Source organism: Colius striatus, chromosome 4 (assembly GCF_028858725.1).
Source record: "Colius striatus isolate bColStr4 chromosome 4, bColStr4.1.hap1, whole genome shotgun sequence".
NCBI lineage: Eukaryota > Metazoa > Chordata > Aves > Coliiformes > Coliidae > Colius > Colius striatus.
The window spans coordinates 90,165,922-90,179,360 of NC_084762.1; the positions used below are offsets into that span (position 1 = coordinate 90,165,922).

General features: G+C 37.7%; 1 protein-coding gene across 5 annotated transcripts in view; it reads right to left on the reverse strand.

The window, feature by feature from the left end:
• The window catches only part of ZFAT (zinc finger and AT-hook domain containing), a 90,439-nt gene that overhangs the window by 62,702 nt on the left and 14,298 nt on the right, over window positions 1–13,439 (reverse strand). For all 5 annotated transcript variants that reach the window (XM_061995446.1, XM_061995443.1, XM_061995445.1 and 2 more), the window contains one exon: window positions 10,319–10,579. In XM_061995446.1, the coding sequence (XP_061851430.1) occupies window positions 10,319–10,579 (261 nt within the window). The remainder of the gene's footprint in view (window positions 1–10,318; window positions 10,580–13,439) is intronic.

Genomic DNA, 13,439 nt, shown 5'->3' on the forward strand with positions numbered 1-13,439 from the left:
TCAGCCTTTCATCATAAGGGAGATGCTCCAATCCCTTCATCATCTTTGTGGCACTGTGCTGAACTCTCTTCAGCAGCTCCCTATCCTTCTGGAACTGAAGGGCCCAGATGCGGTCTCACGAGGGCAGAGTAGAGGGCATCCTCATGGTCAGGTGACCTGTAATAGGCACTCACAACAGCGTCACATATGCTAGCCTGACCCTTAATTCTAACCCATAACTCTTCATTTTAAAAGCCTGCACCTCTCAATTATTCCCTGACTATTGCTGTTCAAAATGTCTTCAGCCTCTTGATTTGGATAAATTTTCGTCTTGTTAACTAGAATATAATGCAATAGTTGCATACAAAACACTCATCTGAAACAACTGAACAATCAATAATCAGCTAAATTGATCCTTGAAGCTATTCCTTCCTTAAAGTAAATTAGGAATTTCTTACTAAAATTCTAAAAAAGGTAATAGAAATGCTTATCTATAAAGAATAAAAATGGAGGGCTGCAAGTTTATATCAACAAATTACTAATTATTAGATGAAATGGTAGAAAATACAGGCTAGAGAAAACAAACTTTACAAACTCAGGCAAAATGTAAACATTCTAGAGGTAATGAGTAAGGAAAGCAAAAACTGATGGAAGAAAATTATAAATGTGGACTTTTTTTTTCCCTCCTGAATCTAAAGCAGCTGACACAATCTCCAGAATAAGTCATTCAATGTATATTCATAATGTGCTGTAGCTGCTGTACTGAGATAGGGAAACAATACACCAAAAAACCACTAGTAACTGCAAAGCTGTTGTGCTACATTGAAATTGCTGTGCTTTAATTTCAGTAATGTTAATATTCAGCTGAGAGTCAAACAAGTCTGTCTCTTATTGTCTTACCTTAATGTAACAAAGGGTTAAAGCTTTCTGTCTCTTCCTTAAAAAAGTACAAACTCAAGTGGCATATTTAGGGCTGATCATGTAACTACCACAACTGCTAACACTTTACCAAATGCAGAATGAGAAGGAAACAAGTTATGCAGGAATTAATTCCAATTTCTCTGGCATAATGAGGCAGAAATGTGTATACTGACAACTATTAATGACTTGATGCTAATCTGTAAATCTGAAATTGAAAGATAAAATACCTAGAATGATCAATGACCATATGACAAACTGAACTCAAACACAGCTAGCAGCATGTCTTTCTTTGAAGTCACATTAGCAATGTTTTTGCCCTAGCTTCAAGTGTCTGGATAGAGAAAATTGTGCACTGCCTTGAAAGCCCCCTGCTTTCCAGTGCCTGGTAATGATTTCTTTGGTTCTGTTAGATAAATTCATTGACACATACTTCTTCTCTACTTTATTCTCTGTAGATTTCTACCACTTTGGAAAATATTGTTGCTTTATAAAGAGTTTAATCATGTTCCCATTTAACTCCTGCATATAGCTATAAATTATTGATTGATACTGAAACCACAGCTACATTTCTCTGCAACACTTCAAATGCATATTAGAATATAAAGAAATTTTCTCTCTGACCACAAACTGGATGTGCAGTGTTTGGAGTGATGAATGGGGGTGGTAGGAAACAAACACATTTTTCCACATTTCCTTCATGACACAGCCTCTATTAGTTTGTTATCAACTATAAAATGAATCACTGCAAATTTCACGGCAGGACCAGACCACCAACAGATGAAAGTCTCTTCATAAAGAATCAGAATACACAAAGAGTGTAAGCTGCTTATTAATTGTGTTTCCCTGAGGCTACTTCACATACTGTTAAACAACAAGTACTGTTCAGTGGACAGTAACTTAGTGATAGAATTACGGAACAGAAAGAAAAGATTTTATATATCCATGGAAAAAAACCTCTTAAGTAATTTTTTGCATGTTTCAGGTAAAAGAGATTCAGAACCAATGACTGAAAGAAAATCTGCCATGAAGAAACAGAATTTTCTCGATTTTGATTGGGATCAGATAATGAATTCCCTACAGGCATACGAATATAATTAAAGCTTTATACTCCTTTCTAACCATTACCAAGTAACAAACATGTTACTAATGAGGAAATAAAGTGGCTGAAACTAAAAAACAAAACCATTTTACTGCCTTTTCATGCTTTTCACATTAATCTGTAACTCTATTAACTTTTGAATATTGGAATTCTACTGAAAAACAGAAAAGGAAGAAAAGAAAACAAACCACAGACTTGAGTTTGTTAGTGGTCCACACTAATGAGTAGCTACTACCACAGGAACAAGCTAACAAACATTACATGCTGTTTTTCTCTCCTAATGTGGCTCTATCAAGCTGATCAGTTTGCAAATTTCATCAGCTAGAGCAAGGATAAAAGCTGTGGGAAAGAACAGACGTCCTACAACAAAATCAGTTGACTATGACTCCCTGCTTTCACAACACAACTCCAAAATGCTATTTTAAATGATTTTAAAACAACATACAGATTTTTAATCTAAAACTATTTTTTAAAGTGTTGTTGTTTCATATGCACAGAAACCTTGGGCAGATTATGGCCACTGAAAAATATTTTCTTCAGAAACCCAAAGCTGTTAACTACTTCAAAGGACTGAAACTCAACTTCCATCTTTTCAATATGAACTGAAAACATCCAGCAACTAACAGGAGGACAACATTCAATATCTGTAAGGGTGTAAGGAAGAGATTAAGTGCCATGTAAATTCTTTTAGCACAAGAAGCCCACACATATATTGGTCAAAACCAGGCCAGTGAGAAAATTCAACTGATTTGCTGATCATATATCTGCAACTACTACTGAACACTTGGGTGAACATTCTCAATTCACATGATATGTGAAAAAAAGCTCTCCTTTCTACAGAGTGGTCAAGTCAAGCTCTGACACATGTTAAAATTCATTCACTAATCTGATGCATGTTGATGGCAGGAGCCCCATTCTCTCTCTTTTTGAGAGCAACAAGCAGTTGCCAGAAACTATTTGTTGATAAGGAGCTGGGGCTGCACACATTGCAATACTTTTAGTTACAAATATAACTATTTTATAGCCAGAAAGACACTTAAAAAACCCTCAACAAACCAACAGTCACCATCAAATCACCAAACCAAAAAAAATCTTAACTGTCAATGACAGTTGCTTTCTCATTGAACTCTCTTTACAACAAAAAAAACCCTGAACTGAAAGGTGTGCTTTAGGAAATGATTAAGAGTGAGACAAATGCATGTTTTAAAGAAAAATATGGGCTTCGACTTTAACCACAGAACTTACACTACATTTCCATAATGTGGGACCATTTCTTCAGTAATTTAGTTGTCTTATTGAAAAAAAATGTTAGCCTTATGGATTAAAATGTCAAAGTGTTTTGTTGCCACAACTAGGTCACTCAACCTGCATAATACAAAAATTCTCGTTGATTTACAAAAAAAATCATATATACAATTTAGAATAGCTAAGCCAAGTTCCTCCAAGGGATACAGATCTTGGCTTGCTCCTAAACAGTTTTAAGACAAACTGCTTCACTTTGCATCTCCCTTGCTAAGCAGTCAGCTTAGCACTTTGTCAGCTGGGATTTTGATTCAACAGACGAATAAACTGATCTCCACTACCTAGAGACAGGTATTTTAAATACCTGCTTTTGTTTGTGTAAGAAATACAACACTGTGCCTATGCCTCCTAACACATGTAGGAAATGGTCATGTCTGTGTTGAGAAGGAAAGCTACTGTTAACTTTGAATGAACTGTTTTCAGTCCTGTTGAACTACACTGTTCGACTGCCCCATGATTCTATTTGAGTCATTCATTGAAGATATTGCTCTCTGCATTCATAATTGGATGTACAATGTTTTGTAGGCACAGCTCCACATCCTTAATTGGCATGTTTTTAAACTACTCTTCATTCAAATTACTATTTTTATCCTCTAAAAGACGTCAGTATTTCACAGTAGTGAGAGCAGCTTGGAAGAAAAAAGTACATTGGCCATTTGAAATGAACACAGCAATTGCCTCTCCTGCAGAGATTGACATACTGCTTGCAGAAAGAATCCATTTACATTAGACTCCAATCGATGGCAGACTCATTTTAAACTAAGGCCAAAAGTGCCATCTTTAAGAATTATGGAGGCTCCTAATTCAATAGGAATGAATGGTTCACTATTCACTGCTATACTGTCTCTCCCACTCAATCCCATTCCTCAGTCATCAAATGTCATCACGTTATCTACCAGAGATTCAGGTATGCTGCAGTGTGGGAGAGAGAGGGTTGTTAAAATAATTACCTGTTGCCTATCTCTCAAAACAAGCAAGTTTACAGGCAAGTGCTGGGGAACTGATTCAATCTAGCAACAGTCAAAATCCCCAAATCCATCCCATCCCAGCAGCAGAGGCTGAAGCTGTGACATTTTCTGGCTGGGAGGAGACACACTGAAAACACAAAGCTGTTCAGAAAGAATTATCTACTCTTCTGTTGATGGCATTACCACTAATCATCCAGATCAAATCATTAACCAAAACTGTCAATTTGGTTTAGTCAAATAAAAACAGAGGTATGCACAGCTCTGCTTAAATCACAGCAACTTTCTTAGGCAAATAAGCCCCCTATTAAAAAGAAAATGTGCTAGGCCTGTACGCACATTTCTTTAATTCACTGCTGAACTGTGTTTCCATGGGAAGATTTTGGTAGTGGTAGTGCTACAAGGATGGATTTTGCAGACAATATGAAGCTGGATGGGAGCATAGAACTGCTTGAGGGTAGGAAGGCTCTAAAGATGGATCTGGACAGGCTGGACCAATGGGCTGAGGCCAGTTGTATGAGGTTTATCAAAGTCAAGGGCCAGGTCCCGCACTTGGGTCACAACCCCGTGCAACACTAATGCCTGGGGCAGTGTGGCTTGAAAGCAACTGAAAAAGACCTTGCTTGTTGGACAGCATCCTGAACATGAGCCAGCAATGTGTCCAGCTGGCCAAGAAGACCAATGCATCCTGGCTTGTATCAGAAACAGTGTGACCAGCAGGATCAGGATTGTCCCCCTGTATTCAGTGATGGTGAGGTTGCATCTCAAATACTGTGTTCAGTTCTGGGCTCCTCACTAAAAGAAGAATATGGAGATGCTGTAGCACGTACAGAGACAGACAATATGATGAAGGGGCTGGAGGAGTCTTATGAGGAGGAGCTAAGGAAACTGGGGTTGTTGAACCTGGAGGTTGAAAGGAGACCTTCTCATGCCCTACAACTACCTGAATGAAGGTTGTAGTGAGGTGGGGATCAGTCTCTTCTTACAAATGACAAGAGCAAATGGCCTCTGCCCCAGTGGAGGTTGAGATTGAATATTAAGAAAAAATTGTTCACTGAAAGGGTTAAGACACTGGCACAAGTGGCTGCCCAAGGAGGTGCTGGAGTCACCAGCCCTGGAGGTATTTGATGGATGAAGTGCTTAGGCACATGGTTTAGAGGTGAGTTTGGAAGTGTTAGGTGAGTGGTTGGACTTTATGAACTTAGCCTTTTCCTACCAAAACTATTCTATGATTCTGTGAGAAGATGGCAGAAGCTTCCCTCCCGTCCAATGCCATCTGGTTCCAAGACAGACCCGCTGCTAGGCAAGGCTGAGTACATCAGTGTTGATGGTAGCAACTCTGGGATAATGTATTTAAGACCCGGGAAAAAAAAGACAACCACAGAATGGCAAATGCAGTATTACAGAAGAGTAAGAATATGTGACTACAAACAACTCTGCAGACACTGGTGTCAGGGCAGAAGGAGGGGAGAAGGTGCTCCAGGTGTCGGAGCAGAGATTCCCCTGAAGCCTATGGTATAGCCCATGGTGAGGCCCTGCTGCTGCAGCCACGGAGGCCATGGGAGAGCAGAGACCCACTTGCAGCCCAAGAACAACCCCATGCCAGAGCAGGTGGATGCCTGAAGAAAGTTGTGAGCCCACAGGGAGCCTGTGCTGAAACAGGTCATGTCAGGACCTGCAGACTCATGGGGAGAGAGATACTCAGACTGAAACACAAGAAGTGTGAGTAGCTCTGCCCGTGATACAGAAGGAGCAGCAGAGGCAACGTGTGATGAACTGACTGCAACCCTCATTCCTCATCTCCCTGTGCTGACACTGGAACAGGCTGTCCAGATGGGTTGTTGAGTTCCCTTCTCTGGGGACATTCAAAACCCACCTAGACAAGTTCCTGTGTGATCTATTCTACGTGGTCCTGCTCTGACAGTTGGACTAGATGATCTCTTGAGGTCCCTTCTAACTTTTAAGATTCTGTGATTCTGTGTGACAGCAGGTGGGAAGTAGAGAAAACCATGAGTAAAGTCAAGCCCAGAAAAAGTGAGAGGTCAGAGGACAGTGTTTTAAGATTTAGGTTTTATTTCTCACTATCCTATTCTAATTTGTTTGGTAATAAATTAAGCTGGTTCCCAAGGTCAAATCTGGTTTGCCTGCAGTGGTGATTGGTGACTGATCTCTCCCTGTCCTTATCTTGACACACAAGACTTTAGTTATCTGTTCTCTTTCCCATGTCCAGCTGAAGAGGGCAGTGACAGAGTGGCTTTAGTGGGCACCTGGTGTCCAGCCTGGGTCAACTCATCACATTTTTTTCTTGCTGTTCTTGTGCATCAAGGTGAAGGCAATCATTATGTATCAAAGGATTAAATTAGATGCACAGAGAGTGTCAGTAACCAGTAAGGATTGGTGACTCCTGAAAGAGTGGGAGAATCAATGAGACGCTGATCTCCGAGAGGTCAATGTGAATCAGTAATCAGAAGCAAAGAGGAGTAGAGGTCTATTACATCCACCAATTATTCCTCTTTCTAATACACACTGTAGTTTCAATACAGTTTTATAGTGATTTATTCATGGTAATTTTAAATGTCCAATATGATAAGGATTTCAACACTTCCCCTGCGGATCTATGAAAGACAGTAAAACATTTTATTACTTTTAAGTCTTTCTTAATATTTCAACTTCATCTTAAAACAAATGTTTCTCTCAAGAAAGGACATCAAACAGAATATCAATATATATTTTTTCAATATTTACATTTTCAATATTTTATGGTTTGCATATTTTAGCAATAGCTAAAACATTTGTGTGTTGTCAGCATTACTTTGGTCACAAATCTAAACCACCATATACGAGCTGCCACAAAGAAAATTAACTCCATCCCATCTACACCCAGTGCAAAGTGAAAACATACTGGATTATTAATCAGATATCCATACAGTGTTAAGCTTTGTAATAAATTAAAAACATGACAGAGTAGTAAAAAAAGTACTACAGAAAAATCCAAGAAGCATTAGAAAATCAGATAAAGGTAATTTCAAGTTGGAATGACATTTGTAAAAAGAGAGTACAAAATAACCTGTATGTATTAGGTAAGATATCAAATACTAAGGGGGAAAAGTTTGCAGTCAAAGCTCATTGGGATTTTTATCCATATGCTCTAACTACTGTGTCTGAAATGTGGGAGAAGATACTGTAACTCTAAAAGACTCAAAGACCATCAATAAAATTCTCCATCAAGTTCTACGAACTTCAGTAACTGAGAAATCTCATCAAATTGGAAGTTTCAGTATTCTTTTTCTCAAATAAAACAACAGAAGTTTATTTTCCAGTAGCTCTTGTCTCAAGGAGAGAGAAAATGTTGGTGTCATCCATATCTGCTCAAGTAACTGAAATATTTGTTGAACATTATACAAACACACAAAATAAACACCTGATGTAACACTTGCAGTACTGTGTGCTGAGAAACCTACACCACTATCAGTGTATGATACATTTAGTTTCAACACCATTTGATGCCAATGAAGCTACAGATAGCCCCTCAATAATGAGTAATTGGTGACAGGCACCAACAGGCTACATTTCTAAACTGCCATTACAGATAGAGCTCTAGTTAACACAGCCAATGGAGCCTACAAACAATTCATCTAACCCTATGTCACTCCACAGACTCCACTGAAGTACTGACTTCATTTTTGTTGAGTATAATTAATGCTTAGAAAATGTAGTGAATAAACACATATATGTAGACAGGTGCTAGTTTGAAACAGACTCTCACCTACAGTGACAGTAAATGCAAAGCACAGCACATAAAGAATAAAACTTTACTGGTTAAATAGTGGTCTCTAATTTGACTCTTAAAATGCAGGGAAGATCTGGTTGTCTTTCTAAAATAGTTCACTGAAAACCTCAGATCAATACTTAGTAGTACTCTAAAAATCAAACATAATCTGAGGAATCATCAAGAAGAGCACAACAGAAAAACAAAAATGAAAAACTCATGACATGGTATAAACCAGGGGTTTTATGTCTTGAACATCACTTGTAGTTCTGGTCCTCTATCTCAAAGCAGTAACAACAGAGTTGCTGAGAAGAATAAGATTGACCAGATCTATAAGGAATTCCCATACAGTCTAATTAGTCTGTTACTCAAGACTCAGCACAGGAATAATCTAAATGCCAATATGAAGATTTCCAAATTATGAACCTTATGCATTTATAATAATTTATGAATTATTATTCCCCATTTCCAAGAGTTATAGAGTAAGATGACACTCAATTCCACCATAAAGTAAATCCACAAGTGAAAAGCTCTCCTGTGATGGGATAGTAACCAGTAGATAGCTGAAGACTAAATTTCCCAGATGTACTCCAAGGAAGAATTATCCCTTCTGGACAAAAACAGCCCACAACATCTTCCCAGTTTGCAGTCTAGGTAGGAAGCTTTGGGCTAGACACATTCTAGTTGCACTAGCCACCAACAACCGTAAGCCCTTGTTATTTGAAGCTCAAGAATGGCTTGGATTGGTTGCTTTTGTTTCACTTGTTCAAAATTAAGGCTATTTTTTTTTTAAAGATGGAAAAGGATGAGCAATTTACTTTGAAAAATCTGTCAGTGTGCTTTGTAGCAAAAGGATCAAGATAAGATTTAGGAGCTCCAATGAGCCAACATGTCAAGAACAGTTTATTTGTCTTCACACTCTGAGATTTTATTTTAAAAGGACATTAGAAAAAGCAACATTGCCAAAGTAATGCTAATGTTAATATTATACCTAATACATTAAAAGCAACAAAGGATACGGACACCTGTGTCACCTGAGATGGGACAGCTGCAGTGAAGGTCACTATGTATAGTTGAAAAATCCTACCACTGATGATAGTATAAAAATAACCAGGTACTTAATCAATGCAAGATTTTCTCTGACAATATATTCAAAGCCTATTTTAATTATTATTTTCCACAGAAGTTAAACTCTATATCTTAAAGTAACATTCTTATACTAGTTATGTATCATAATGACAGACTGGATATAAAAGGTAATAGAAAATTGCAGAAAAATCAATACCAAATTTGGTCTACAAGTAGAATCAACAAAGTATCACACTAAGCAACTGTAGGAAAAGCTAATTTTTACACAAACACAAAACTCATATAAAGTTAGATAACTTGGACAAATGTATTACTTTGCATGTGACATTCACCTCTGAGAAAAGTTAAATAGGCACAAGATGATTGTTGTAGGTCCCTTCAACTAGTCTGGTATAGTCTTTACGAGTATTCATCGTGGTTTTTTCAAACAGGCTTCCTAGAGAGGTGATTGATGCCCCAAGCCTAACAGTGTTTAAGAGACATTTGGACAAAGCTCCTAACAGTGTGCTTTAACTTTTGCTCAGCCCTGAAGGGGTCAAGCAGCTGGACTAAATGATTGTTTTAATTCTCTTACAACAGAAAATACTTTATTCTATTCCATTCTACTCCATCTCAAAACTTTCAGTGGCTGGATATATTCAAATTAGTATCAAAGCTAAATTTAAACAATGGACTCTCATACTCCAATGACAATCATTTATGTAAACGCTTGGAAAATAGCAGAGGTGAGTTTGGCATTATTTTTCACACAGTAAAACTAGCCATCCAGAAAGCAGTCTTTAAATTTATCAAAAGAACAAGGCAGAAATCATGTTTCCCATGAAAACATTTCTATGAGATCATACATGTGTGATAATTACCTATCTGGCCCATATCACTTCTTATCAGAAAACTCTGTGAACCTGGAAAATCCTCTTTGTGTGAAACAGAAGAGTTTATGCAAAAGAAGCATTTCAGGGATTTTAAGACAATCATTAGTGTAATACACATTTTGACCTTTTGGAAAAAAAAAGAAAATATCTTGTGTGACTTTATTCTCAGTTTTTCTTCAACATGCTTTTTGTGTTAAAAGAAACAGACAATTCCATTTCAATTAAATTAACACTGGAGATTATGAGCTGCTACCAATTAGGTCACAGGACAGAAAACAGTTTCACAACATGCTTCAGATATTCTTGTCGGATATGTTCTTACCTCCATCTCCTTCTTCCTCTCCTTCATTTAAAACTAGAATGCAAATATGTTTCCTCAGCTGACGTGTGTTGGAGAACTTCCGATTGCATTTTCTACATTCCAGGCTGCCCGGTGAGACTTCAGACAGTTCTGATCCTTCTTCTGTCCCAGGAGGTGTTTCTTCGCTTGGAACAGGGTTGTTTTCTGCCACGTCTTCATCCACACAAAACTTCTTAGTAGATCCTTTTGGTCTGCCCTTTTTCCTCTTCACTACAAGAAGTTCTAGAAAAGAAAATTAAATTCTAAATTAAATTCTAAAGCTAATTAGCCAATATCCATCTGATGTTTGAAAAATAGGAAAACTAAATGAAGTTTAAGAGCCTCTATCCTTCAAGCTTGAAAATAAAATGCTGGCTTCACATAAATTTATTTTTAAGCAGAGGTACTCACCGACATTTCTCCTATGGGAAAAGCAGTAACATTTTTGTTACTCAGATCAGCAGATGTCTAAGTGTCCAGCTGTAAGTTACTTCTATCTAATATTTTAATATAATGAAAATAATAATCACTCTTCATCATCCTCTGTCTTGCTTGTTAATATCAGAGAATATCTGCTTGTTCTTTCACTTCACAATATCACAGAATGGTAGGGGTTGGATGGGACCTTTAGAGATCATCTAGTCCAAACTCCCTGCCAAAGCAGGTCCACCTAGATCAGGTCACACAGGAATAAGTTTTGAAAAACTCCAAAGAACGAAACTCCACACCCTCCCTGGGCAGCCTGTGCCAGGGCTCCCTCACCTCAACAGTGAAATAGTTTTTCCTTATGTTTAAATGGAACTTTTTGTGTTTCAGCTTCTTTCCATTATCCCTTGTCTTGTCACTGGATACAACAAAAAAAAGCGATGCCCCAATCTCCCAACATCCACCAATTAGATATTTGTAAATATTTTGTAATATGTGTTAATAATCATGGAATGGTAGGGGTTGGAAGGGACCTTTAGAGATCATCTAGTCCAACCCCCCTGCAGAAGCAGGGCCACCTAGATCAGATTGCATAGGAAGATGTCCAGGTGGGTCTTGAAGACCTCCAAGGAAGGAGACTCCACAACCCCTCTGGGCAGCCTGTGCCAGGGCTCCCTCACCTCAACAGTGAAATAATTTTTCTTATGTTTAAGTGGAACTTTTTGTGTTCCAGCTTCATCCCATTACCCCTTGTTCTGTTGTTAGCTACTGTAGAAAAATGGGATGTCCCAACCTCCTGACACCCACCCTTTAGATATTTGTAAATGTTAATAAGATCCCTTCTCAGTCTCCTCTTTTCTAGACTTTATTACTTCTTTATAATGTGCTTCTAGAGGAATCATCTGATTGTTATTACTTACTCTGAATTTGTTCTTCTGCAAGAAATCGTCAGTTCACAGATAGCAAAAATGACAGCATTTAACTGCTTGAGTCTGAGCAGACACTTAGTGAAATATCATATCTATGCTGCATAGACAGAAAAACTACCTTGTATCAAAAAGAGCTTGCCTGATGGTGTATGGAGAAACAGGACAGTTGGGCTTCTTCCAGACTTTTAGGATTAATTTTTTCTAATGTTAGACACCTGAGCTCTCAAAGTAGTTAATATTTGTCTTCTATATTGAAGGAACAGGGAAATTACTCTGTGGAGTGCAGTTGAGATCACATAAGGCCTGAATTGTCTCTGGATCCCAAAGTGACAAAGATCTCAGTTAATAAGCTGCGGTTATTTGCAGTGAATTACAGCTTTGAGAATTATAAGGTAAAAGAGCTTGATATGGTCATCATAATTACAAAAAAACCCTGGAGTATACTATGCATTAAAATGAACTAAGTGAAACAGAAGAGGTATCAAGCACCTCTCAGCCATCATCTTTGTAATATCAGAAACAGACAAAGGACTGGCACATAGAAAAATGTTGCCAAGAACTCCTTTTTTAGTGCTCAGAGAAAACCAAGCCAACTTGAATCTTGTGCATGTTTTAGGTTATGCTAGTCACAGCAAAAAAAAGTTCCTCAAAGGTTTTTTACATTGAAATATTTCCAGAGCTTGAGACTTGTGCATAAATAAAAACTGAAATTATTCTCTTCAGAGTTTCAGACTTTTTCTGTTGGTTCGGTTTTGGGTTTTTGCCTGTTTGAGGTTTGTTCTTTTGTTGTTTGTTTTTTCTTTTTTGCTCATCATAGATGGAAGAAAGTATAAAATCTGCCTTCTGGGTTGTAAGAGAGAAATGTCCAATAATTAAGCAAATGTTGCAGGTCAAAGGCTGGAAATAAGCTTGACAATACTCAAGCTACAAGACACTGATTATATCACACATCAGTTTCTTACTAGAAACTTAAGATTTCTCCTGCTCCTGTTCCAGAAACCTTCACCAAAATCAGCATATATCAAGAATAAAGATTAAGAGCTATCTAAAGCTTTTTATCAGATGTTCAAGCCAATAGCCTACCTTCTGTCTGATAAATTGAGACTGACAATGTAACAGTTTGAAAAATCACGAAATGAGAGTCTTAAGGAAAAACCCAAAGCGTGAATAATTTTCAGGTGCATGTGCCAAAAGACCTTGCTGAATTGGTGACTTAGAGCATATGGAAAAATAAATGACTTCAAGGAATCTTATGGGAAAATGATGCAACATAACAGGAGGTGGTAGCAGCACCTTCATCAAAATTTGTTCCACATTTCCCTTAAATATATCAAACAAAACCCCACGTACAGATGCCATAGCTTTGAGTTAATCATGTAATTAATATCAAATGAAAAAGAAAGCATTATGTATTCTTATAGGAGTGACTGAGTACCTGCCTGCTCAAACACCATGTAATAAGAACTCTAAAGCCCTCATTAAAAATAGGAAAAAGGAACCCATTCACTTCAGTTTTTGTAGGCTTCCATCAGCAGTGTCCTGGATTTCTGTGCTACTGCTCTCAAGTGAAATTAGTTTTGTTAATTATCAGCCAAAAAGAGAGGGGTGATTTCAGTATTCTAAAAACTTTGCTACCATTTGTTATTTTGATATCCATCAATCACAGCAATCAGTATTTGGTGCCTTAAGTTAAATTAACTTGCAATTAAAACAAGCAAACACCAACATTTATCTTCATGTCAATGTGT